This window comes from Marmota marmota, unplaced genomic scaffold (genome assembly GCF_001458135.2).
Source record: "Marmota marmota marmota unplaced genomic scaffold, marMar, whole genome shotgun sequence".
Taxonomy (NCBI): Eukaryota; Metazoa; Chordata; class Mammalia; order Rodentia; family Sciuridae; genus Marmota; species Marmota marmota.
This window is the reverse complement of record NW_026000174.1, coordinates 57,132,378-57,157,385: the sequence shown is the minus strand read 5'-3', so window position 1 is coordinate 57,157,385 and position 25,008 is coordinate 57,132,378. Positions and strand designations below refer to the sequence as shown.

At 35.9% G+C, this 25,008-nt stretch overlaps 3 protein-coding genes across 3 annotated transcripts; all 3 read right to left on the bottom strand.

Annotated features, from left to right (window-relative positions):
- Nucleotides 1–5,056: 5,056 nt before the first annotated feature.
- On the bottom strand, nt 5,057–5,992 carry LOC107158848 (olfactory receptor 140-like). The gene has a single exon (XM_015505339.1). The coding sequence runs from the start codon at nt 5,990–5,992 to the stop codon at nt 5,057–5,059; it is 936 nt and encodes a 311-aa protein (XP_015360825.1).
- Nucleotides 5,993–10,355: 4,363 nt separating this feature from the next.
- Nucleotides 10,356–11,570, bottom strand: LOC107134750 (olfactory receptor 4C46-like). The gene is made up of 2 exons (XM_015476792.1): nt 11,375–11,570; nt 10,356–11,083 (listed from the first exon to the last, which is right to left on the bottom strand). Exons 1-2 carry the CDS (start codon nt 11,568–11,570, stop codon nt 10,356–10,358), a joined length of 924 nt encoding a protein of 307 aa, XP_015332278.1.
- Nucleotides 11,571–23,130: 11,560 nt separating this feature from the next.
- LOC107134739 (olfactory receptor 4A15) lies at nt 23,131–24,159 on the bottom strand. The gene has a single exon (XM_015476785.1). The coding sequence runs from the start codon at nt 24,082–24,084 to the stop codon at nt 23,131–23,133; it is 954 nt and encodes a 317-aa protein (XP_015332271.1). The 5' UTR covers nt 24,085–24,159.
- Nucleotides 24,160–25,008: the final 849 nt, after the last annotated feature.

Genomic DNA, 25,008 nt, shown 5'->3' with positions numbered 1-25,008 from the left:
AGTTTAGTTATTGTGAATTGTGCTGTTATAAACATTGATGTGGCTGTGTCCCTGTAGTATGCTATTTTTAAGTCCTTTGGATATAGTCCAAGGAGAGGGATATAGCAAAACTACTCTAAGATATCATCTCACTAAAGTCAGAATGGCAGCTATTATGAAGACAAACAACAATGTTTTGGAGAGGATGTGGGGGAAAAAGACACACTCATACATTGCTGGTGGGACTGCAAATTGGTGCAGCCCATATGGAAAGCAGTATGGAGATTCCTTGGAAATCTGGGAATGGAACCACCATTTGACCCAGAGCTAGATGCATATTGCACGTACATATTTTATTTCAAAATAAAATTTTGACTTAAATTTTGCTTTATTTGAAAGTATAACTCATGCAAAAAATTATTGTCTTCATGTATATCATGCAAATTTGTTTTAATAAGGAATTTTGCTAGAAACTTAGGCTTCTCATATACCTCATCAAGGGAGGTGGCTTGAAACATCATCAGTGTCTTCCTACTCTTTTTTATAGAAGACTCTTGGAGAAAATGAACATCCTTTGGATTTAGAAATACATACCTTGAAAGTAACAGACAAATTGTTTTTCCAAAGTTAAAATAATAGGTTTAGGTATGCATAACTAAAAAGAACCAATAAATAGATAGATAGATAGATAGATAGATAGATAGATAGATATAGATAATCTATTCAGTTCCTCCAATCCCATAGAGAATATTAACTACCTTTTTCTAAAGCCGTTGCTACAGAAACCAACTAACAATAAAACCTGATAACAGCTTGATCCTACTGATCCCTGCAGTATCTCCTTTTCCCACTGGTATAACTCTTGCTCTCTGTTCCACTGCTTGCAGCTTGTGATACTTAAGAAACCCTGCTTCATCTTTGTAGTACATTCCTACTCCTGGAAACATGGAGAAATTTTTATCCTTGGGGAAACCATTGACCAATAGATAGGAGCCAATGTACAAATGTTACCAGCTTATCATATTACTATTTCCCTGTCTCATTCTCTGCGATATTTCCATTCTCTTTTCCAAAATAAACCACCTGCATGCAAACCCTTCTCTTAGCTCCTTTTTGTTTGTTTTTCAGAATATAATGCTAGGTTGCTGACCTTCCCACACCCAAGAACTTATAAAATATATAAATTTTCATTGATTTATTCCATAATATATATATTTTTTCCATTATATATATATATGCATGTGCTCTCTCTCGTACAGCGAGAAGGTCCATAGAACAGGGTAGAGAAGAATGTGACTGTGGAGTCGCTAACCAAGGCCTCCGGAGACAAAGCAGGAAGCAGGTCTGATTTTATTGCACAGTTACCATGTATATATACTAGGGCAGTAGCTAGGCAGATTATAGGAAGCCACCAATACAATTTCTGGCTAACTGTCCTTGCAGTGACCAATCAAGAAGCGGGCAAGTACAGGGACGGCAATACACGGCCTCATGCCCAGGACTGTGCCTACAGGGTAAGCGGTCTGCCTCTTAGCATGAGAGGTGTGGCCTGCCATTCAGATGCCCTTAATTTATACCATGTATGCAAAACTTCATGCACTTGTCCATCTCTATATATGTATTTGGTGGTGCTGGGGACTGAACCCAGGGCTTTGTGCATGCAAGGCAAGCACTATACCTATGAGCTACATCCCCAGCCCTGATTTATTCCAAATATTTATTGAATACTTAGAAAGTGCTAGTTGAAGAACTCTGAAATAGAGTCTAACTGAAGGACTCTCTATGTATTATGGATTATATTCTTTCTATCTACATGTCTACCTTCTAAACCTGAATAACTACTATTATTATTATTGTGTACTGATATTCAACTAGTCTCTACTCTGTCTCAATATCCCATGAAATATTTTCTTCCTTTTAGAGATTAAATAATAAGACTTAAAGAGGTGAAAAATAATGACACTAAGTTCCTACAACTAGGAAATACTGTGGCTAAAATCAAATCTAGATTTTCCAAGTTCCAAGATTAATGCTAATAGCAATCCATATTGTTTTATCTTATTATAATTTTAAGTGCTTGATATCTGTATTTCTATTACCCATCTATTCCAATTCTAAAACTTGGAGGTTGCAACTATTTACTAAGTTTCCAACTATTCTAATCATTTTTCAGATGTACTTATTAAAGAAAGTGAAGCCTTAAGCGCTTTATCTGTTCCAGAAACCCAGATCTACAACCTAACTGACACCATCCCTATGTAGCCCGAGTGGGTCAATCACTGTAACCTCTCAGCTTCTGCCTATACCCTCGGATAGCACATCCACTACTGTTCATTCTCCATTTCTCACTTTCTTCTACCAGATTCATCTCTGTCATCCTGATCTTTTTAACATGAACCTATGTAGATCATATTAGCAACAGTTCAGTTTTGTCTCATATCTTTTTTAAATTGAATGTTGGCTTTATTTTCTCATGAAGATGCTTAAGGATGGCTAATTTATTATCTCTTCATCATATTTCCAAAAATATGCCACACTAGTACACACTACTCCTTTAATGAAATTTAATGAAATCCATAATATGGAGTTCCTGCATGGGAAACTGCATTGGACCATGAAGCCTAAGGACTGCTGGTGTCAGTTCCTGTCTGCAGAAATGACAGCATCATCTTCCAAGCATGGCTGCTATTATTCTGGCATCCTGGCTCAAATATCCTATTTACCATATTTCATCTGTATCATTTGCTTTCTTAGACATGCACTGTACCTTGGACTCTGTTAATTCAGTGTTGAATCACTGCCATCAAATCCTCCTTGTAATATTAATTTTGGCAACTTGCCAAAAGAGATTAAAGTAAATCAAGCTGCAAATTGTTGATAGCTCAAGGCTCTTCATCCTGAGATCAATTTGTGCACAAAAATAAAACAAACAGATGAAATGCTGACACGTTTAAAACAAAATCGTCACATGGTAGGTGGTTTCAATTATCTCCCCAACTTCAACTTGTTCTTAAAATTAATAAGAATATGTCTAATACTCAAGTAAAATTTCAAGACTACTTTCAAGGTTCAGTTTGTTATCTGATGATCCAAGTAAGTAGAAAACAAAAATTGTGTAAGTAAAATGTGTATGATCACATAGGGGAGACAAAAGATGTAGCCCCTTCCAAGATGTACTCACATGAACTTTCTTCTACAGAATTAGGAATCATAACAAATTAGAGGCCTAAAATAAGGCAGGACCTGCACAGAAAACAAACAAACAAAAAAAGCAATCATTGGAGGGCGGGGGGATCATTCCAATAGGAATAGACTTTCTAATGATTTTTAAGAAAAATTATAAAAAGGTGCTGTAAGTATCCACACTTAAATAATCCACTGTAGTTATCAGAAAATTATATTTCCTCTAAAGAGGATAAGTTGACAAAAAAGAAAAAAAGGTATTCAATAAAGCTACTTCCAAAATGATTGATGGAACTGTGCCTACATGTTACAGCATTTTGAGATTAATTTATAAACAATTTCCAACCCACATTTTAGAAGAAACACCATCAATAAAATGTTGTCCTTTGGGTAATAGACGTGGAGTGAAGGAGTACTGAGTGCCAGTTTCAAGTGGCGCAGAATTCCAAAATGTGCATATTTGCTTCAATCCAAGTGCATCCTTCATGGCTGCTTCTCCTCAGACTGAGAGCTAACCACTGCACCAGCAATTTCCATCTGCTCTTGCAGTGATTGGTCTTTCCCCAGAGGCAGAGACTCACCAGAACCAGGCCAAGCTGATGATCCACATGCAATAAAAGAGAACATAGTACTAACCACTCAGTTAATTTGCTCCAAACTAAATTCTCTTCAATACAGAATGGCCACTCTGACCATCTGATCATGACGTTTTGTTTTGGTTTGGGTTTAGATTTAAACAGAAGATTGAACCCAAGTGTGCTTAACCACTAAGACAGATCCCCAGTATTTTATTTATTTATTTATTTATTAAATTTTGAGACAGAGTTTCACTAAATTGCTTAGGGCCTCTCTAAGTTGCTGAGGCTGGCTTTGAACTCTGATACTCCTGCCTCAGCCTCCAGAGCCTCTGGTATTACAGGCATGTGCTATTATGCCTGGCTCACAATATAAATATTTAAAAATAAATAACATTTGGTACATAGCAAGTACCAGAATTACATTTTTCTATCACTTAGTCTGCTACTCCATCTTTTCAGTCTATTATTGAAAAATGGGTCACATCTATATCTGTAGGATAACTGCCATTATTAAATTTTTTAAAGTACCTCAGTCAGAAAGTATTCTTACTCATAACAGCATCTCAAAATGATACATTTTTGATGTAGAAATATTTGTACTTACAGCCTGAATTTTTAAAAAATCTTAATAGTAAAAAAATGCTAGTATTCTACATTCACAATGTATTTCACAGATTACACATAGTTCTTTAACATATTTGTCTATAAACCCTGGGGAGTCTTCTGAGAAAAACGTGACTCCATTTTAGTAAATACAATCCTCAGAGCTGATTCCTTTACTAACATGTTCTTTTGTGGGTGTCTCTTTTTTTATATATTCAAGTTGCCAAAAAATGCAAAATAAAGAAAAATCAATAATAGTTCTTTTACTCCCCAACTGTCAACCTCCATATGTTCATCTAAAGGATTTCCTTTACCCCAAAAGGATAAGCAATTTTTTTTAAGTTCTGAAACCAAGGTTCTTTAGATAGAAAGCCAATTTCACTCATATAAACCATGTATGAAGAATTTTGTAAAGTCTCACTGAAACTGTGGAGGCACACACTCCAGAGTCATCAAAACCAGAGATTTGCAGTTCTTTCCATTGCAGATCCAGAACCTCTGCATGTGAACATTGCAGCCTTGGTAAAATACATCGCACACCAGCAGAAGCACTTATTAAAAGGTCTAGCCACTATTAAGAACCCAATAAATGTTAGGTTTTTGTTTTTGTTTTGTCTGAGGGCTTTTGCTTTTTTGCCAATGATCTGTAGAATGTGTTACTTCTCTTGCGGTATGTGTGCGGCAAATACCATCCTCCATAGTTATGGACACCATCACTTTCTTGGCACTATGAACTGACCAGTTACTCTTCTCTTCCACAAGCTCCTCATGGCACTTTTCACCTCTGCGTTTCTCACTGTGTAAATTATAGGGTTCAACATGGGAGTGAGAATGACAGAGAACGCAGTCACCAACTTGTCCACAGGGTAGGTGGCTACAGGACACATGTAGGTGAATATGCAAGTCACAAAGAAGAGGACGACAACGGTGAAGTGGCAGCCACATGTGGAGAGTGCTTTGTGCCATGCTTCAGAGCCATGAGATTTCAGGGAGCTCAGGATGACAATGTAGCAGACGAGTAGCATGGAGGAAATGAGCAAGCACATGGCTCCACTGTTGGCTGCCACCACCATTCCAAGCAGGTAGGTGTCTCTGCAGGCCAGTTTCAATAATGGGAAGAGATGGCACATGAAGTGGTCAATGACATTGGGACCACCAAAGGGCAAGCTGATCATGAAGAGAATTTGCTCAGTGGCATGTAGGATCCCTCCAATCCAGGCTACCACCACTAGGAGGCGGCAGAGTCCCTGCCTCATGATGGTCATGTAGTGCAAGGGCTTGCAGATGGCCACGTAGCGGTCATAGGCCATGATGATGAGGAGGATGATCTCTGAGCCTCCCAGGAAGTGCTCCACAAAAAGCTGAGTCACACAGCCACCCAAAGTGATAGCTCTCCTCTGGTAGAGCAGGTTGATGATCATTTTGGGGGTGGTGACAGAGGTGTATGAGGCATCTATGAAGGACAGGTAAGTGAGGAAGAAGTACATAGGAGCTGAAAGCCTGGGGCTGAGGGAGATGGTGATGGCGACGAACAGGTTGGCCAGCACGGTAAAGAGAAAAATGAAAAAGACCATGAAGAGGAGCCTCTGCAGGTGTGGGTTCTGTGTGAGCCCCAAGAGAACAAATCCAGTCATATTACTGGGAGGCATGAATTGATCCTTTGAAGAAGTAGCACCTTCCTGGGGACTGAATTACCTGCAAAAAAAGATAAATAAAGATAACAAATTAGCCATGAGAGGGTTGCAGGCTGAGGTTCATAGCACAGAGATGGGGCAGTCATGGCTACTGTGGAGCATGTCCTTGCCCACCCCTGCCCAGTGATTGTCTCAGTCATTCTTTTTCATTTTCCTCCATGATGCTCTCCTCTCCTCAGATACCTAGTACTACCTGTCACCTATAAAGCCCTCTGTGGCTGACAGTTATTGTGTAATTTACTGATAAAACACTAGGCTCTACACATGAGATCTCAGTTCTCCTGTTTCCAATCCATGTCATCCTGCTAAGTAATCCCAGCAGTCTCTGCCTTTGAGCCCCTACGTATGTGAATTCACAAATTATAGCTCTGAGATGTAATTTGTAAGCTGTAAAGTGCTGCACACTAGTAAAGGCTATTCCCTCTTCCAAAATTTACAGCTTTACCTGTAAAAGGACTTGGCCAGGACATATCTACAGACAGCAGGCAGATAGGAAATATATAGAAATCATAGGAGATTCACCTTCTCTGACACCTACCATAGCAATATGCTGCTGTCTTTTTCCTTGGTGTATTCAGTACAGAGTCTGGCACAGTGTCTTCAGCATCTGGCACCTGTGAGGTGATAAATAAATGCAAGATGAATTCCCTCACTTCCTACATTTCCATGTATGAGGATAAACATGCTTCCCTGGTCATAAACCAAGAACACAAGTACCCTTGTCTTCCCAATCTGCTTCTCCACACCATCTACTTTATGAAAGACATAAACTTCTGAAACATGAACTTCAGTTCAATTTCTAGCATATTTAGGGTATGTTATTAGGTAATTTGGCTTTCAAGATAATTATAATATTGTTTAATTAATAGTGCTTATTCTTCAAAATGATGTTCTACATATAATGTAATGTAGTCCCATTCATTAAATTTATACTTCCAATAGACTGGAACGAAAAAAGGCTTTTGAATAGATTTCAGTTCATTAAGATCTATTAAGCAAAAAGAAAACCTTATTTACAAAGTTCTTAAAATAGAAATTTAATGTGGAGAATAGAAAGACACTGTCAGATACAATAGGTAAGGTCCTAGACCTAAACACACACATATCAATAAAAATGCATATATTGTCCTTACTAATTGCAAGTAACTATTACACTTTCACTCCACAAATATTTACTCAACACTTATTATGTATATCAATGTATTTTTATCTATACAAGTTGTCCAAACATTTCTGGTCAAAAACCTTTAGTAATCCCTCCCTGGTGTCAGCATCTCATCTATTTATGAGCTGGATGGTCACCTCTACTTCTCAATATTTCTGCAATGTTTATCCTCATATCTTTGTCTTCCCATAGCATCCATCATGCATAACTCTTGGTTAAAGAATATTTCATCATGAGTAGAATGGGGGGAAATCATCCCAATTTGAAGACACAAATTCCCCAAAGAAATGAATAGAGAAAAACATAAATATAACTAAATATATTCTGCAAACAAACAAACAAACAAAACCCTCCCAAAAAAACCAAACAAACATTTATTTCCCTTTCAAAGTTAAGCAGATAAAGGGCTTTCTTTCTTAATTTTCAAAATCTTATAGTAAGTGAAGAGAAGTAGAGCAGCTATTCCATTTGTGATAGTTGACAAAAAATTGAATGAGAGTTTGAAACTATGTAAATAATTATAATGGATATGTATTTTGCTGAAGCATCATCTGTGAACATTTCTCACATTTCTCTTTCAGCTCTGGAATGAAAGCACAAAGTCAGACTGGAGAATGAGCATACCCAACCAAATGGAAGATTAAACCCATTCATATGACCCATCAACTGTTCATCCATCCTCTACTGAAAAGACTGATGTGTAGAGTGTTTTGGATTCCCCACTCGTGTCTAGCTGAGCTTCCCAGAGCACAGCCATGTGAATTGGATATAGGACAGAGTTCTGTCGGGAAAGTGTGATTCCAGAAGTCAAGCCCAAGGAGTGAATGGGCAGAACACTGGAGGGACAGCAACACAGGTATTTCAAACACAATGTAAACCAGAATAAAAAATGGGAGAAATTAAATATGGATTCAGATCTCAGTCAGTAAGAAGCCAAAGTTTTAGCATGATGTTTGACAGGTTTATGACAACAAAAACCAGGTACCTGCCTAAACAGCAGCCTTACAGACATGTTCATGACTTTTAATAGACAGAGGGATACTCCTCAAAGCAACTGAACACTCACAGGGCTCATATTGCCTTAGTCCAATCCAAAACCCCTTTCATCCAGGAGGACACTTCTATACTGTTAACAACAAATGAAAAAGTTTAGAAACATTGTCAAATATACTTATCTATTATATATAATCTCTCAAAACTTTTCCAGTTTAACTTCTCCTAGTGAAGTAAAACAAAACAATATTCAAGGTAATAAACATATTAACATGGGCAGAATTACAGAACTTACACACCTTCTAAATCACCTAAGTAAACTGCTTATAGGAATAAGATGAGCTATTTAAGGTCATAGATGAGATAATGGCTCAGTAAGAGAGAACCCAGGTTTCCTGATGCTGAAGCCTGTGTTCTTATTCTTAAGAATGTTTCTGCAATCATGATATGCTTACTAAATATTGTGACATCACAGAGTCCTCTGATTTCTTCAACAAAACGTGGTAGCTGTGAAGTGGGAGACTGAATCTATCAAAAATCTATCAAAAGTGGCATACCTATAACAATGACATTCATATCTGTATTGTGGTAACAGATTGAATTTTTTAAAAAATCCAAAAGTTATTCACAAAAAAGATTGTGAGTTGAGTTGCTAAGCTGAGAGATGTTTTCTTTGGTCAACTATGGAGATTTATTTCTAAATAATTATAAGACACCTCTGAAGTAGTTTTCAAAGGGGTTCCAGTTCAAGGAACTAAATATAAAAACAAGTTTTTAGCAGTAAAATAGTTTTGTGAAAATATTTTATCATGTACTTTTGAAAAAAATTGAATTTCATTACTATTGGTTTTTAATTTAACAAATTGACACTTCTAAGTTAAAAATATGTATGTTAAAATATTTTGTATGTCAAAGCATAATTAAATTTAGCCCAAGGGAATTCTGAACATGTAAAATACCACAGGATATATAGTGAGAATATTTGAACTTGAGGTGAATTTATGTGTTGTATGATTTATTTAACTTTTCTCTGTACAGTAGAACAATAGGTTTCAGTTTTATAAGTTTTTTGCAACCATGTGAGGACATTATAAAATCTTCACATAGGTTTACAAACGATTTATTTTTATAATTGCTGACATTATTTTCTCAACAGAACAAGAAATAAAATATAATTTTAAAATCAGATATACCAAGTGTGTGCCAAAGTTAGTTGTCTGGTGACTTTGTTCTACCCTGTATTTCATATTGCCTTAGATACCAATAAGTAGTATGGTTTTCTGAGTATCTATTGCTTATATAGTCAACACATTATGCAACTCTGCAATTATAACAAAAAAAATTTTAACTCACACAAAATTAGAGAGGTTCTGATGTAAACACTGCCCTTTTCCTAATGTTCTTATAAATGTTTGAAAGAATATTGAATTTGGATCTAGAAGAATGCAGATATGAACACAAGCACTGTGTCTGATATGGAACACCTAATTGGACCTTCTTGAGCTTCATTTTTATTCATCTATAAAACAGGAATAATCAAAATAATACCTACCCTGCAAAAGTGCCTTGAAAGTAAATTGATAGTTGTGAGAAAGTCTTTAATTACAGTTAATAACTTTCACTTATTTATGCTATGGTAAACAATGTTCTGAAAATATTAAATGGCAAATTTCAGGAATGAATCATAAATTTTAAATAGCAAGCCCTTCTTAGTAATATGAAGAAATCTCACATCACCCCATCCAGTCTGACCTGGGACATGAATCATCCCTTTCCAGCACATCCACATTGTATGCACTACCCACCCCGTTAGTCATTTAGTAGGTATCTAGGTTACAAGAAGAACTGTTGTGAGAGGTACTAGTGTGCTAGTGTTCAAATAGCCCTTCTTTTACTGAACAATGGTCCCAAACTGCAAAATATCATTACATTTTATTTTGTTATCTGTTGTTAATCTGAGACTGAACTTATAAATTGAAGTTTATTATCAATATGTATGTTTAGGAAAAAACACATAATATTTATAGGGTTTAGTAATACCCTTGGTTTCAGGCACCCACTTAGGGTCTTGGAATATTTCCCCCGTGGATGATAAGTTGGACTACTGTGATAAAATATAAAATTACAAAGATCATGACAGGAAAAAAAATATCCAGTTGATCATTTATTGTCTGAAATCGCCTTCCTGTTTAGTAACATTCTGATGGCATTTTTTACATCTGCATTCCTTGCTGTGCAGATAACGGGGTTTAACATGGGAGTCACAAGGGTATAAAATACAGTTACTGCTTTATCCCTGGGAAACGTAGCTACTGGGCACAGATACATAAAGATACAGGGCACAAAGAACAAGACAACAACTGTGATGTGGGAGCCACAGGTAGAGAGGGCCTTTTTCCTCCCCACAGAGCTGTGACTCCTCAAGGAGCACAGGATGACCACATAGGATACCAACAACATTACAAAACTGATCATGGAGGTTACCCCTCCATTGGCAGCAACCAAGAGACTAAGGAGGAAGGTGTCTGTGCAGGCAAGCTGTATCAGGGGGAAAATGTCACACATGAAATTATCCAGGCTGTTGGCGTCACAGAATGGGAGCCAGAGAATAACTAGAATCTGCCCCAAAGAGTGGAGAAAACCCGCCGCCCAACACAGCCCCACCAGGAGGCAGCACATGTGGTGGCTCATCAGGGTCATGTAGTACAGAGGTCTACAGATGGCCACGTAGCGGTCATAGGCCATGACCACAAGAAGGACAATCTCTGAACCTCCTAGGAAATGTTCAAGAAAAAGCTGCAGCATGCAGCCATTGGATGAGATGGCTTTGCTCTCCAAAAACAAATCAGCTAGAATTTTAGGAATTATGGAAGAGGAATAGCATGCATCTGTGGTAAGCCATTCTTATAGACAGTGGCCGCCATTAGAAGATGGCGCCGGCTTCCACTGTGGCCTGTGATAAACAACTCCTTTTATGGAGAGTTGGCGCGCAATCCCTTACCACCCTATGAGAGAGATCCACGTGGCGGCTTAGGATTGGGATGCGGGGGGCTTTATTAAGCTGTGCTTGGGCGTGGCGGGCGCGGGCGCTAGAAGATGATACATGACTCAAGGCCTGAATAAACTGCTGAAAGAAGAATCCTGTGTCGTGTTTTCCCTTGCCGGCAAGGGGTCGCGACATGCATCTATCAAAGATAGGAAAGCCAGGAAGAAATACATGGAGGAGTGCAAGTTCTGGCTGCAGAGGACAGTAACCACAATGAGCAGGCTGCCTGTGACAGTGACAATGTAGGTGCTAAGTAACACCAAAAATAGGGTCTTCTGCATCTGAGGATTCTGTGTCAGTCCCAGCAGGATAAATTCAGTCACATTCATTCTGTTTCTTTCTTTACAGTGTTCATGATGAATTCAAAAAGGTGTGAATTAATTTGTAAAAACAATATTCTTGATAGCAAATGTGATGAGCAATATATAGAGTTTTCAGGCAAGCCCCCAAACATTTTAAGAATATAAGCTATTTTCTTCCATGTATGCTGGAAGAGAAGAAACAAACCACATTTTTTCTGCTTTATAAAAAGAGCTTTTAATAAGCCTTTGCAGGTGTCTAATTCAGCTTCTTGTAGCAAGGATGCTGAAAATCCATTTACAGCAGCTTCTGACAGGTGGCCACTAGACCTTTGCTAGAGGACATCTAGGCATAGGGAGCCTGCCTGATAATAACAGTTTCCTCTCCTCCAGTAAGAAGTATTAGAAAACTTTTGCAAAATCTATTGTTCTATTCTGCAAACTTGGTACACCAATTAATCCTCCATTTCTACTTGGAAACTCTTAAATAAGCTACCGAGAAACAAGGCTGTTTTTAACTTGTTCACTTCTTATTGCAAAAATTTGATTCAGTGCCTGACTCATAGAGATATTCAGTAAATAATTAAATGATGAGTTAAAAGACTCTTTATTTGCTTCTTTGTTTTTTCTTTTTCTTTCTTTCTTTCTTTTCTTTTCTTTTCTTTTTTTTTTTGCCACCTGACTCCAGCCAGGAGTGCTCATGATCCTGTACCCCTTTCATCCTCCTGATCTCCTCTCCTTCTTCTCCACTCTGCACGGCTGTCTTCCACATCCAGTTTCAACCAGTGACCTTCCTTCTGGGCTATGTGCAGGGTAGTTGGAGGTTAAAGGCCAAGAGAAGAAAGGGTAGCATACCAGGGGATCTGTTTGCCTGGCTCCCTCCTATGGCTTGGATTACTTTAACTAAGGCAGCAGCTCTTTCAGGCAGATGTTATGACAGCTCCGGTTTTGGATTCTCATTGCCACCTTCAGCTCCCTCTCTCAGGCTTGGTTGTGGTAATGGTTACCTATTATTACTACCTCCTTCCTTATCCCTTCTTGATTTCTTTTAACTCTGGGCATTTTACTTGATAAGTAATCTTGATTAAACTCTTCAGTCTTCCACTTTGAGCATCCTGTGTTTTTTCAGGACTACAATGGAATCAAATAGTTTCTGGTTTTTGCTTGCAAACAGGTAAACGAGAAAATTATTTTCCTTTCATGAAAATGTGTTTTATTCAAGAGTCATTTATACTTTTTTTGTGCCATAGCTGAAACATAAATTTACCTTTTTTCAGGAAAGACTTTGAATTGCAACATTCAGTTTTATGTTATAAAATGTAGCATAATTTATGTGCATTCCAGAGCACTCCCAGAGGGTTATAGAGTCTAGCCTACTATGGAGATTTTGTTTTTCATTATATGAAGCTATTTTACAAATTCTTTAAGTTATAGAGAAATGGTAATGATGCAAATAATTCTTGTTGAAATAATTTCAAAGGTTGTCTGATGGAAGTTCAAATGATTTTCCTGAATATTGAATATAAAGCATTTTCATTTATTTGTGAATTCATTACAAATCCCTGGTTAAACAATGTGTGATACATTGCATTTTGCTTTACACTAATTATAATAATTTTCTAGTTTCATCACTAATGAGCAAAATATGATCTTTGTCATGTTTTTTTATATTTTTATGACATTTTGCTGCTTTTTAAATATTATTTTCTCTTCAGTTATTAAAATTACTTATGAAAGCTGGGAGGATTTTTTTAAATTCCTATATTCTTACCCTGTGTATTTCACTACAGATTTTTTCTGTTTTTCTATATTTTGGATGTTTTTCATTTGAAGTCAAACAGATATAAAATATGGTATTAAAGAGCATTTTTATGAACCTGTCAACTCCACTCCCACCACAGAGAGGTATGTGTATGTGGAGGGAAAAGGCTGCCTAAAGCAATATAGTTTTTTTTTAAATTTTTTATTTTTTTATTATTTCTTATATACATTACAATAGAGGAGTTCATTACATTCATATTTTTTTTGCATTGCAATTCTTAATACACCTTTATACCACAATTTATCAAATCTATGTTTGTATATAAAGTATGATGACACCAAATTCACATCTTCATACATGAATTTTTTATAATGATGAGCGTCTCCTTCCACTATCCTTGCTATTCCCAGCAATATAGTTTTAAGTTCTGTTTAATGATTCCTTTTTATGGTCATTTGCAAATATTTTTAATTATCAGCTATATATCTCATAGAAATACAGCATTGAAAAATATAAATGCACTCTTGTTTTATGTCCTGGTAGAGAGAGACAAGAGAATGGCAAATGAAAAACAGGAATGATATATTTTGCCAGATTGTAACCTCTGCTATCAGAAAAAGAAAGCAGGGTAATTGAAGCATAGGGTCTGGTAGAGGAGGCTTCCTTGAAAGGGAATACATAACCAGACTGGAAGGGAGTAAGGAATGAGCCAAGAAGGAATCCAAAAGACAGCTCCAGATGGCACCAAGGGAAAATCCCCAAGGAAGGATTAGGCTTAGTGATTGTGAGTAAGGGCCACTTGGCTGGGGCTGAGGGCAGATCTCGCAGGGCTTTGTAGGTTACTGGAAGGAGCATGACTTCCAGTGATAAGCACAGCAGTGGGTGGTTTTGCACAGTGTGATCTGACTTAGATGTCCAAGGGATATATCTGACCTCTGACTGAAGAGTGCTGTGAGGCTAGCTAGGATGTCACTGTGATGATCCTGCTGAAAGATGACTGGGATTTGAACCAGGATGGTAGAGGTGGAAAGGGTTGTAATATGTAGGTAAATCTAGTAAAGTTTGCTTGACATAGGGTATAAAAAGGGAAAAAAGAAATCTACTCCAGTTACTGACCATATCACCCAAATAAAACATGGCCATTTATTGAGAATTTTCATGTGCAGAAGGCACAACTCTCAGAGCCAACATGGCATGAGGGCTTATCAAGTGCCTGAGACTTTTGATTCTTACATCAACTTTGAGTCAGACATCATGTTATCCTGATTTAAGATGTGAAATGAGTCTTAGAGATAGGAAGGAAGTTGTTCACTATTACTTAATAGGCTGCCATCCAAACCAGACATTGAAATAAATAGCCAAAGCAATTCTCTGAAATGTGTTTAACCCCTCAACCCTTAACTTTTTTCTGTAAAGTGAAGCTAATGGAAGTAACTGTAATGACACAGAGACTAGCTCACTAACTGGCACAAAGTAGATATGCAGTAGGCAGCTGCCAACATCAGCTATTTTAATTTGTATTGAAATTTTTAGAAGTATAAGATATCACAACTTACGGTGAAAATGGATGGTCTGTGGCCATGGTTTTTAAAATTACAGCGTTATTTCTATGAGGTACGTTGATATATGCTACCCAAAAGCAATGGATTGTCTCAAACAATAACACACTTGTCTCATTTTTCTGCATGGCTTTCAACCTCCCAACATGAATCATTTTTTCCTTCTTAATTAAAATGACTGTCTTTAAGCTATTTAACACACACACACACACACACACACACACACATATATACTCATACACATCTCCCCCCACACACAATCAGACTTATTAGTTAATTCTGACATTAGGCAGAGAGAAGCAGTATTTGCAAGACATGAGTACATTTCTAACATGAGTGCTAAATATAATTTTATAGCATAAACATATTTTCTTACAAAGGTTTATGTTCACTGATACTCTTCGCTTTAAATCCATTTTTTTTTTTTGCTTTACTGCTCAGCAACCTCCCTCCACAACAAAACAAAAACTATCTCTATTTGTTCACTACTCTCCTATCAATTTGAAATGTTTCTAGGGTTATTTGTCTTGTTTTGTTTTGTTTTGTTTAATGCAATAAAGTAAATGAGTAAATAGAGTATAGTGTTCTTGCTGCTAATCTTGAGATATCCACCTGTTTTCCATCTCTTCAAAAGCCATTGACTTATTTCTTAGGTGAAGAGATTAATAATTTGGAAACAAGGGGACTACAGTCATCTTCTATGTTTTATCAAGTAAAACTATCTCAACTCTGGGGGGAAAAGAAGTCTATGGATTTTGCTGTTTTCAACAGTGATGCCAGAAGCGATATCTTCCATCAACGGATGAGGTTTTCACTAAGCCCCTGTCATACATAAACACATATAGAACAAGCAACAATCTCTTATTAAGAAACAAACTACATGAGATCTCAGAGGAAAATCACAAAACATTCAATTTGTACAAAAGCTATGTCATTAGAGTGAGTTTTTAAAAAGTCATTTTTTATGGCTTCAGGAATTAAAAAAAAACATTTCTCCAATTTTTTTTTCTTAATTGAAATATGATCATTCAGATATTATTAAAATTTGTATATTATTGGAAAAGAAAGCTATAATTATATAAAATTACACATTGTAAAACATAGAAAATAAATGTAACAAAACAGTCTTGTTATGTTTTGGTCTCTGTGAAACTAAGAGATATTTTAATCTTTCTTCTTATTTATCTATATTTAATATTCTTTTATAATACTATATTTATTCTTGCTTTAGAAAGGATGATTTTAAAGAAATTTAGTACACTTCTGAATGCTCCAATATTTTTTTCTCATCCTCACCCAAGTTTTCATGATCTGAGAAATATTACACATTCTGAAAAGTTCAAGGATTAAGGAAATTATACCTATTTCCTTCATAAGTCATGTGAATAATCTAAAGAATATAAAGTTCTGTGTGAAAGTTAAGCATTATCATTATATATGGTAATCAAAACCAATAATATTTGACTGCTTCATTTATCCTTGCACTCTGCAAAACACTTTTATTTAATATGTTTTGTAAAGAGCTATTTTTGGAAAGATATTTATTCCTTCTGTTTTACAGATAGAAAAATTGAGACACGGAGAGGGTAAGCCTGTGCTCCAGGGCATGTCGTTATTGAGGAGCAAATCCAAAGGTATAATTTAAGTCTGCCTGGCCTCAAGCCTTCACTTTGTCTTGGCTCCATAGTACTTCCCAAGTAATAACTTACCTGAATAGCATAATCCTTCTTCAGCTTCACATATCACATCAGCTTTAAGAAGACTGTTTCTCAGTCCAAATTATGGAAGCATTAAAAACTGATTTTAAAGACCTTTGGGAATTTGAAATATGTCGGCTTCTCAGATTCTTTATGAATTTCTCATGTATACTCTCAGGAGAATTTAGAATTACCAATTTATTTATTTACTTATTTTTTTCTAATTCACTTAATAGCACATTATTTACTGTTCTAAATTCACTATTAAAAGAAAACTTACACTGATTAGACATTATTTTTAAGCCACTTTCATATCAACCTCAAAACCCCTATGAAATGAAATACATAATTTACAATTGATTGATAGGAATACTAAGGCTTAGAATAATTTATTTCATTAACTCAGGATTCTGTAACGAATGAATCATAGACCTGAACTTCAATTTCTTCTTCTTTCATTTGCACTATGTTGTCTTCTTGATGTTAAGATCTCTTTAAATTATACAATCTCTGGAAATTGTTGGACTTTGCTTCATCTTAAACACAGTAATAATACTAGATTTCATATTTTATTGAAACAAGAGTTTTAGGAGAATTCAAGTCCATGGAGATCAGAATATAACTTGTAAATTAAATATAAAATATTATTGAGGTCAGAATATGACCTAGAAATAAATAAACAAATAATAATATTGAGTTTTGAATGGATTTTTGGAGAATACATATTTAATTATGAATAAAAAGAAACAAAGACCATGGAAGGAAAAAATAATCCCCAAATTGGGTATTAAGATGATGATACATTAGAACTTCAAATGTGTTACCTCAGACCCCATGATTGGTGATCCGCTCAGCACAGTACACATCCTCAAGACCTGAGGACTGACCTTGCTGCTGCCACACCCCAGCATTCAACATGCCCCCCAATACACAAAGACCAATCCACTCACTGACCCCTGACTTAAGCAACACCACCCTCTACCACCAGTGGCCATGCTGTGCACAACGTATGTCCCACAGGGTCTCAAACCAGGCCACTCAGTGACCCTACCAGTAGCAAAGATTCATGACTGCCCCTATAAACACCTAAAGTCTATCCCCCTAAAGCACTTACAGATACTACAGATGTTGATTAATGCTGAAAAAAAATCACACAAAGATGGTAATACTGCACTCACACAATGTCAAAGCAAAAGTACACTATTCACCTAGTGTCCATGACCCATAAACAGAAAAATCCTTTCCCTATGAAAGCTGCTCCATAAATTTGGAAACATTATTATTACACTAAATGCACAGATATCAATGTAGGGACAAAGAAATATTTAAAAGTAAGGAAATGTGACACCTGTAGAGAAAAATAACCTCAAGTACCAGATAAAAAAGGAAATTATGAAATTCATGAAAAGGAATTAAACATTATTTAAGAGAGCTCAGTTTGATACAAAAGAGTACAGCTGGTCAACCCAATGAAGTAAGGAAAGAAATTCATGATCTGCATGAGAAATTAAAAAGAAAACACAGGAATAATTAAAAAGAACTAAACAAATCATAAAAAATGGAGAACTCAGTGAATGAAATAAATAATACAATTGAGACCTTCAATAGTAGAGTAGATGAAGCAAAAGGATTTTGCAACTTGAAGAGATGTCCTTTTAAATAACAGCAATATAAATTTAAAAAGAAGAAAAATAAAATGAATGAAGAAAGCTTATAAAATTTATGAAACATTATTAAGGGAAAACATTTAATTACTGGAATTCCTGAAGGAGAAAAGATGGGGAAAATCCTAGAAACCCTATTTGATGAAATAATAGCTGAAAACATCCTAAGACTTGGGAGAAATACAAACATCTAGATCTAGAAAGCTTAAAGTGCCCAAGTGGATGTAACCAAAAAAGATCCTCTTTGAGGTATAGTGTAGTCAAATTATCATATGTTAAAGACAAAAACAAAATTTGCAAATTAGAAAGAGAAAAGGGTTGAGTCACATAAAAAGGAAATCACATTAGACAAACATCAAATTTCCCAGTCAAAATCTATAGGCCAGGAGAGAATAGGATGAGATACTAAAAGTGCCAAAAGAAAAACAAAATTAAGAAAGCACAGCAAAGCATCCTTCAGGAATAACATGAAATTAAGCCTTTTTATAACAAGCAAAGTTTGAGGAAATCCATCACTATTTGATGGGACTTAAAATGCTTGAGAGGATACTACATTTAGAGGCAAAAGTGTAATAACTCAATCATTAAAACAACTAAAATTATAAAACTCATTTCCAAGCAGATACACAAATAAGAAAAAGATATGGATTAAATTTAATCACTCCAGAAATCCTAAAAACCACAAAGATGATATGACAGAAAGGAACCAAGTTTATACAAAATAGCTAGAAACCAATTAACAAGGTGACAAGAATAAAATATTACCTTTGAATAACAACCTTAAATGTAAATGGATTAAATTCCTCTAATAAAAGATAGAGACTGGCTAAATAGATAAAAAAAATAAGGACCCACTATAGGCACCCATAATGAACTAACTAAAAAAGAAATAAAGAAAAAAAATCTTACTTCCACCATAAAAGGTCTTTCAAACAAATCAAGACTACCAAATGCATGCTATAAGGTCAGAAGCAATCTCTTTTACAATAGCTATACAACTTAAATAAAATACCTAAGAATAAAGTTAATCATGAAGGTGAAAAAAATCTCTACAACTGAAAACTATAAAATATTGATTCAATAAATTGAAGAGGATATTCAAAAATATGGAAAGACATAATCACATTCATAGATTAGAAGAACTAATATTGCAAAAATATCTATACTACACAAAAGGTAATACAAATTTCACATCATACTGAAGATTTTCATCTAAGCATCAGGAAAAGAAAAAAATAAATAAAACATTAGCTTTGGTAAAGCGTTTGTAAATATGATAATATTTGGAAATTACTTTTTTGTCTATTGAGTAGTGCTACAAGAATACCAATTAAGAAAACACACAAAACTCCATAACTTAAAACTTAACATTCCTAGTTTGCAGCTGGCTGTCACGTGGTTAAGCCAACCAGGACTCAGACTGAGAAAAGTGCTATAGAAGAAGAAAAGAAGATTCTACTGATGTGGTGGTGGAACACTGCACTGTACTGCTGCCTGTAGAAACATGAAAAACAGAATATATCCCTGATGCACCATCAAAGGAGGGTCCTAGGTAGAGATATGAGGATGGCTCCAACTTCTAACTGCTTCTAGTAAAATTCAACAAGAAACTGAAACATGCTAAAGAGAGAACAACAAAAAGTTGAGGAAGCAGTGCTTGTTCAACTTAAAATATAAATACACCTCTCATTTATAGCCTCTTCAGATAAGAAAATATGCTGAAGTTAAGAAACATGAATTCCTGGAGAAATCAAAGACAGATATCCGTGGGGAATACGTAATCAAAGATGAAAACAGAGATGGGATTCTAAAACACTCGGTTGAAATCACAGAACTATTTAAAATTGTTTTTATCATTTTTAACAGACACAGACTTCAAGACGATTAGGGAGATTTGTGAAAATCTTGCTCTGAATAATAAGACTTGTAAGAGTCTATGAGGTGGTGGTTCATCGCCTCTGTACAGAGATCCTCTGGGGGAAAAAAGAGCATAGTTCAATGATATTTACCTAATAGAATATACCCCAAAATATTTAGGAAATTCACCAAAAAAAAAAAGTACAAGGTCTATATCAGTTTAAACAAAAAGGAACATTTGAAATGAAATGCAATAGTCTTTGGACCTCCAACCTTCTATGAAAAGAATCAGGCTGAAAAAACTACTAACTAGGGACACATGCTATGGCTTGTGGGGAAAGAATGGAGAGCTCAGAAAACACACTCAGAAGCCCAAAGGGAGAAACCAGAATCATGGAAAATTACTCCCAGAAGGAGAACTGGTGACAATCAAGGAATGTTAACAACATATACCTAAGTGGTTTCAAGACTGCTGTAGAAGAGTCACTCCTGTGTGCATCCAATTTCTCTTCTTTCTGAACATAAACAGCTGTTGGGGTTATCCCATGTCTGTCATGCTATTCTACCTTGGTGTTGTGGGGAATGAAGTGGTAGATATGGCAGAAAGATCAATACAGTGGAAGGAAGGGGCTGGGCAATGGAGGAAAGGAGGAAAAAGGGGAGTAATAGGACTAAATTAGAGCCAATTATATTCCATGCTTTTATAAACATGTCAAAACGAACCACAATGTTATATATAAATAAAAATAACCAACACAATATGAAAATTAAAACAATACAGCTTCTACTTAGTTCACTTTCTTGGGACTCATGCTCTTTAGACCTCTGAGCCAACATAAAAAAAGTTCCATTACCCTGAAGTTAGCATGCTTGAGAGAGCATATGGAGATCATATAAAAAAATAGAGAGATGTCCAAGGAGAGCACCCACCATTTTACCCCTCCCCCACTGTTCAAGATATACCAAACATGTAAGATCCTTTTCTATAACCAGCACCAACCAATTTCTGACTGAACCCGATATTGTAAGATAGAAGTACCCAGCTGACCTGCTTATAAATTCCTGAACCATAGAAACCACCTTATATAGTAACAGGTTGGTATTGTGGGCCACTAAATATTATGGTGATTTATACACAGCAATAGTATCTAAAATTCTACAGCAAATTAGGTATTATGGTATTGGCTCACAAATAGATAAATTAAATGAACAAAACAGAAAATAAAGAATAAGAATTGTTATATAGACTTTTAAGTATGAAAGGGTAGCATTTCAGTGTATTGGAATCTGGCTGTTCAATAAACATCCTGGGAAAATTAAACACTTTTATAAGAAAGTAAAGTGTGTTTTCATCTCATACTATATAGGAAAACTCAAATATAAGGGATTAAATTTGAAAAGCAAAACTTGAAATTTTTAGAGGAAGTTAACATCATATACGACATGGCAAGGAAGAACTTCAAGAAGCAGACACAAGGGCTTTCTTCTGAGTCCAGCTTCTTCATCTCTGCCCCATGAGCCCTTTGGGTCCAAGAACTCAATTGTCTTCACACCTGTATCCAGGTGCCAGATTCTCCAATTCCAATAATTGCAAAGTTTTTCATTCTCTGTATTGGATTCCTTTCTCATGAAAATAACCAGAGTACTTTTTATTTTATCCTTTAAACAGGAAATGAAACTTCATACTGGCTTTTACTCCACATATGCTGAATAACTGGAGGTGTTAATATTGCTAATTACCTCAAGTAAATCCATTATAAGTTGAGAAAAGGATGGAGAAAGAAAAGTCAGTTTTTTCATTGTACATGTTAGATGTAGACTTTTCAATAAGGCCTAACATGTAATGCCAGAGCTTTTTAAAAAATTGTCTTTGAAACACAGCGTTAGATCTTCAAATGTACTACAGAGCAAAGACAGAGAAACATCTTTGATTTACCATTCAAGTCAAAAAGAAAATACAATTTATAGAGAATCAGAAGGGAATTCATTGTGTAAAATATAACAATCTGTTCCCAAACCATTTAGTATTCCTTGTGTTAAAGCATAAATAAGTGCTCCCAAAGAATTGGATTTAATATAGGCAGGTCTGGCAGTTCCAATGTGGTTTGCGATATTTAAATAAGTTTTATTTCTATTGAAAGAACCCAGTTGATCTGTATATATACAATGGGGTTGAACAGAGTCTCCAAAAGTTGGTCAGAAGCTACAAATTCAACCATTTGCTACATGAGCATCTTACCTTCATATGGTACAAAGTTAACTAAGTTGATTGCTCGTTAGTTTCTCCTGAGCTCTGAACAAATGGTATAAAATTTGAAATTTATCCGGTTGACCAAAACCTGTATTTTTATGGTTAGATTGACAGGATTCTGTTGTTGATTTTGTTTTCAGTGCCAGGGATTGATCTCAGGACCTCATGATTCTAGACAAGCACTATGCTAATGAGTTATATCCCCAACCCCTAGATTAACAGTTTTTTAACAATCCTAACATTTAAATTTGAAATGTCTGTCTCTTGAACCAAAGGGAACGAGTTCTATTGGTTCACCTGTTTTGTGTGCAAGGAAGCATCATAATCCCTACATGAAAGATTTTAGCATTCTCACCAAAAAAAAAAGAAGTGATGTTAGTGATGTAATGGATGCTAATTAACTTAACTGAAACTTTTATGATGTACACTTGGATTTAAACTCCATATTGTATCATATATATATATATATATATATATATATATATATATATATATATATAAACTCTCGTATGTCAATTAAAAATAAACTTTCAAATTCAAAAAAGAGGAAAGAAAATTAAAAGAACTTGAAATAAAAAGATATTACTGTCCACTAAATAATCTTAAAATATTATGATTATACATACAAGGTATTAAACCCATGCAGTTCTGTTGGTCTCTAAAGGGCATAACACATTACAGTTAAAGATTAATTGATATGGCTGATTCAGAACAAAAAGGCTAAGTTACCAAAAGAGAATGGGCATAAAATGGAATTGTGGAGGGTGAAAGTACTCTTTGTTTCTGAAAAAGAATGACCATCATGTTCTGCATGAGGGATACAGCCCTCTCCCAGCTACGGTCACTTTTTTACTCCAAAGTTTCCTCATGGCGTTTTTCATTTCTGCATTCCGCAGGGTATAGATTAGGGGGTTCAACATGGGAGTTATGAAAGTCAAAAACACAGTCATGGATTTGTCAATGGGAAATGTGGAATTGGGCCTCGCATACAGGAAGATACAGGGGACAAAGAATAAAATGACCACAGTGATGTGGGAAGCACAGGTGTAGAAAGCTTTGCGTTTCCCCTCCAAACCATGGTTTTTTAGGGAGTGTAATATGACCCCGTAAGAAATTAGGAGAATCAAGAAGGTGGCAGTGCAAATTGCTCCTCCATTAGCTATCATGGAAAGACCAAGGAGGTAGGTATTGGTGCAAGCAAGATTCAGCAAGGGATACATGTCACACACAAAGTTGTCAATGACATTAGGGCCACAGAAAGGCAGCTGATAAATAAAGAGAAACTGAACTAAGGAGTGGATAAAACCTCCAATCCAGGCCACCAACAGCATGAGAACACACACCCGCCGATTCATGATAGTCAAATAATGAAGAGGTTTGCAGATGGCCACATATCGATCATAGGCCATCACCACCAGGAGAATGACTTCAGCCCCAGCAAATAAATGATCTATAAAAATTTGAGTCATACAAGCATGGAAGGATATGGTCTTTTTCTCATAAAGCAAATCTACAATCATTTTGGGAGCAATTGCAGTAGAGTAGACTGTGTCTATAAAAGACAAATAAGCCAGAAAAAAGTACATCGGGGAGCCCAGGGACTGGCTGGCTATGATGGTCACCAGGATAAGCAGGTTGCCCATTATGGTCACGATGTAGATGAGCAGGAATGTGACAAATAGAATTTTCTGTCCTTCAGGATTCTGGGTGAGGCCCAGGAGGATAAATTCAGTCACATTGTTCCTGTTTTCCATATGATCTTCTGAAGCTGGTGAAGTCAGGCAGCAGAGCCTGCAAGGTAGAGGGCCAATAATGAATTTGAGATGATCTCAAGTTATACATTGAAAACAGAAAGGATCAGAGCATGCAGTGTGCAGGTAGGAATAGGCCACAATAAAAATCAGTATGCAATGCAATCACTGTGCAGTATCATAAAAAGGAGACACACACCAAGAAGAATGAGATGCCTTTCTCAATAGTATTTCCTCCCAAAGGCCTCACATAGAGTATTGCAGTAGAACAAGAGCATTTGGTATTTCTTCCCACGATTATTGTATTTATTTTCATAAAATTCTTCCTTCATCATTAACAATGAGACTTCAAGTTTCTAGGTGGCAGATGTATATGAAGGGATTTATCTACCACAGGATCTTCTGAATATCCATAAAGTCACTTTCTCCAGAATATCTCTCAGGAAGACTGCATTTGTAGCATTATAGAGTTTTTTTACTTTCCTGATGACATTTTGTTTCTCCAAGACCAATCGTGAAAACAAGCTCATGAGTAATTACCTCACTCCTATATTTATGCCAAATAATACTATTAAATAGAATGTAAAATTATAAGTCAGTGTTAAGATATTTGCCCATCTACTACTTCCCTATAAGTTCTAGCAGTCTAGGATTAACTCATAGCAATTAAGGAACCAGGACACTGTGAGTGCTCCCTGAATATTTATTAGGCTTTATTTAATTAAACTGAATTTCAAAGCTTGCCAGAAATCAACTGAGCAAAGATAAATAAATTAATCTATTCCCAATCATGAAAATAGAATTAAAGCAATGGATTTCATTCACACACACACACACACACACACACACACACACACACAAACTGAATTGACATTTCTTGCAACCTATGTTAGTGCAAACCTCCAACAGATTTGCAGATGGCCACAT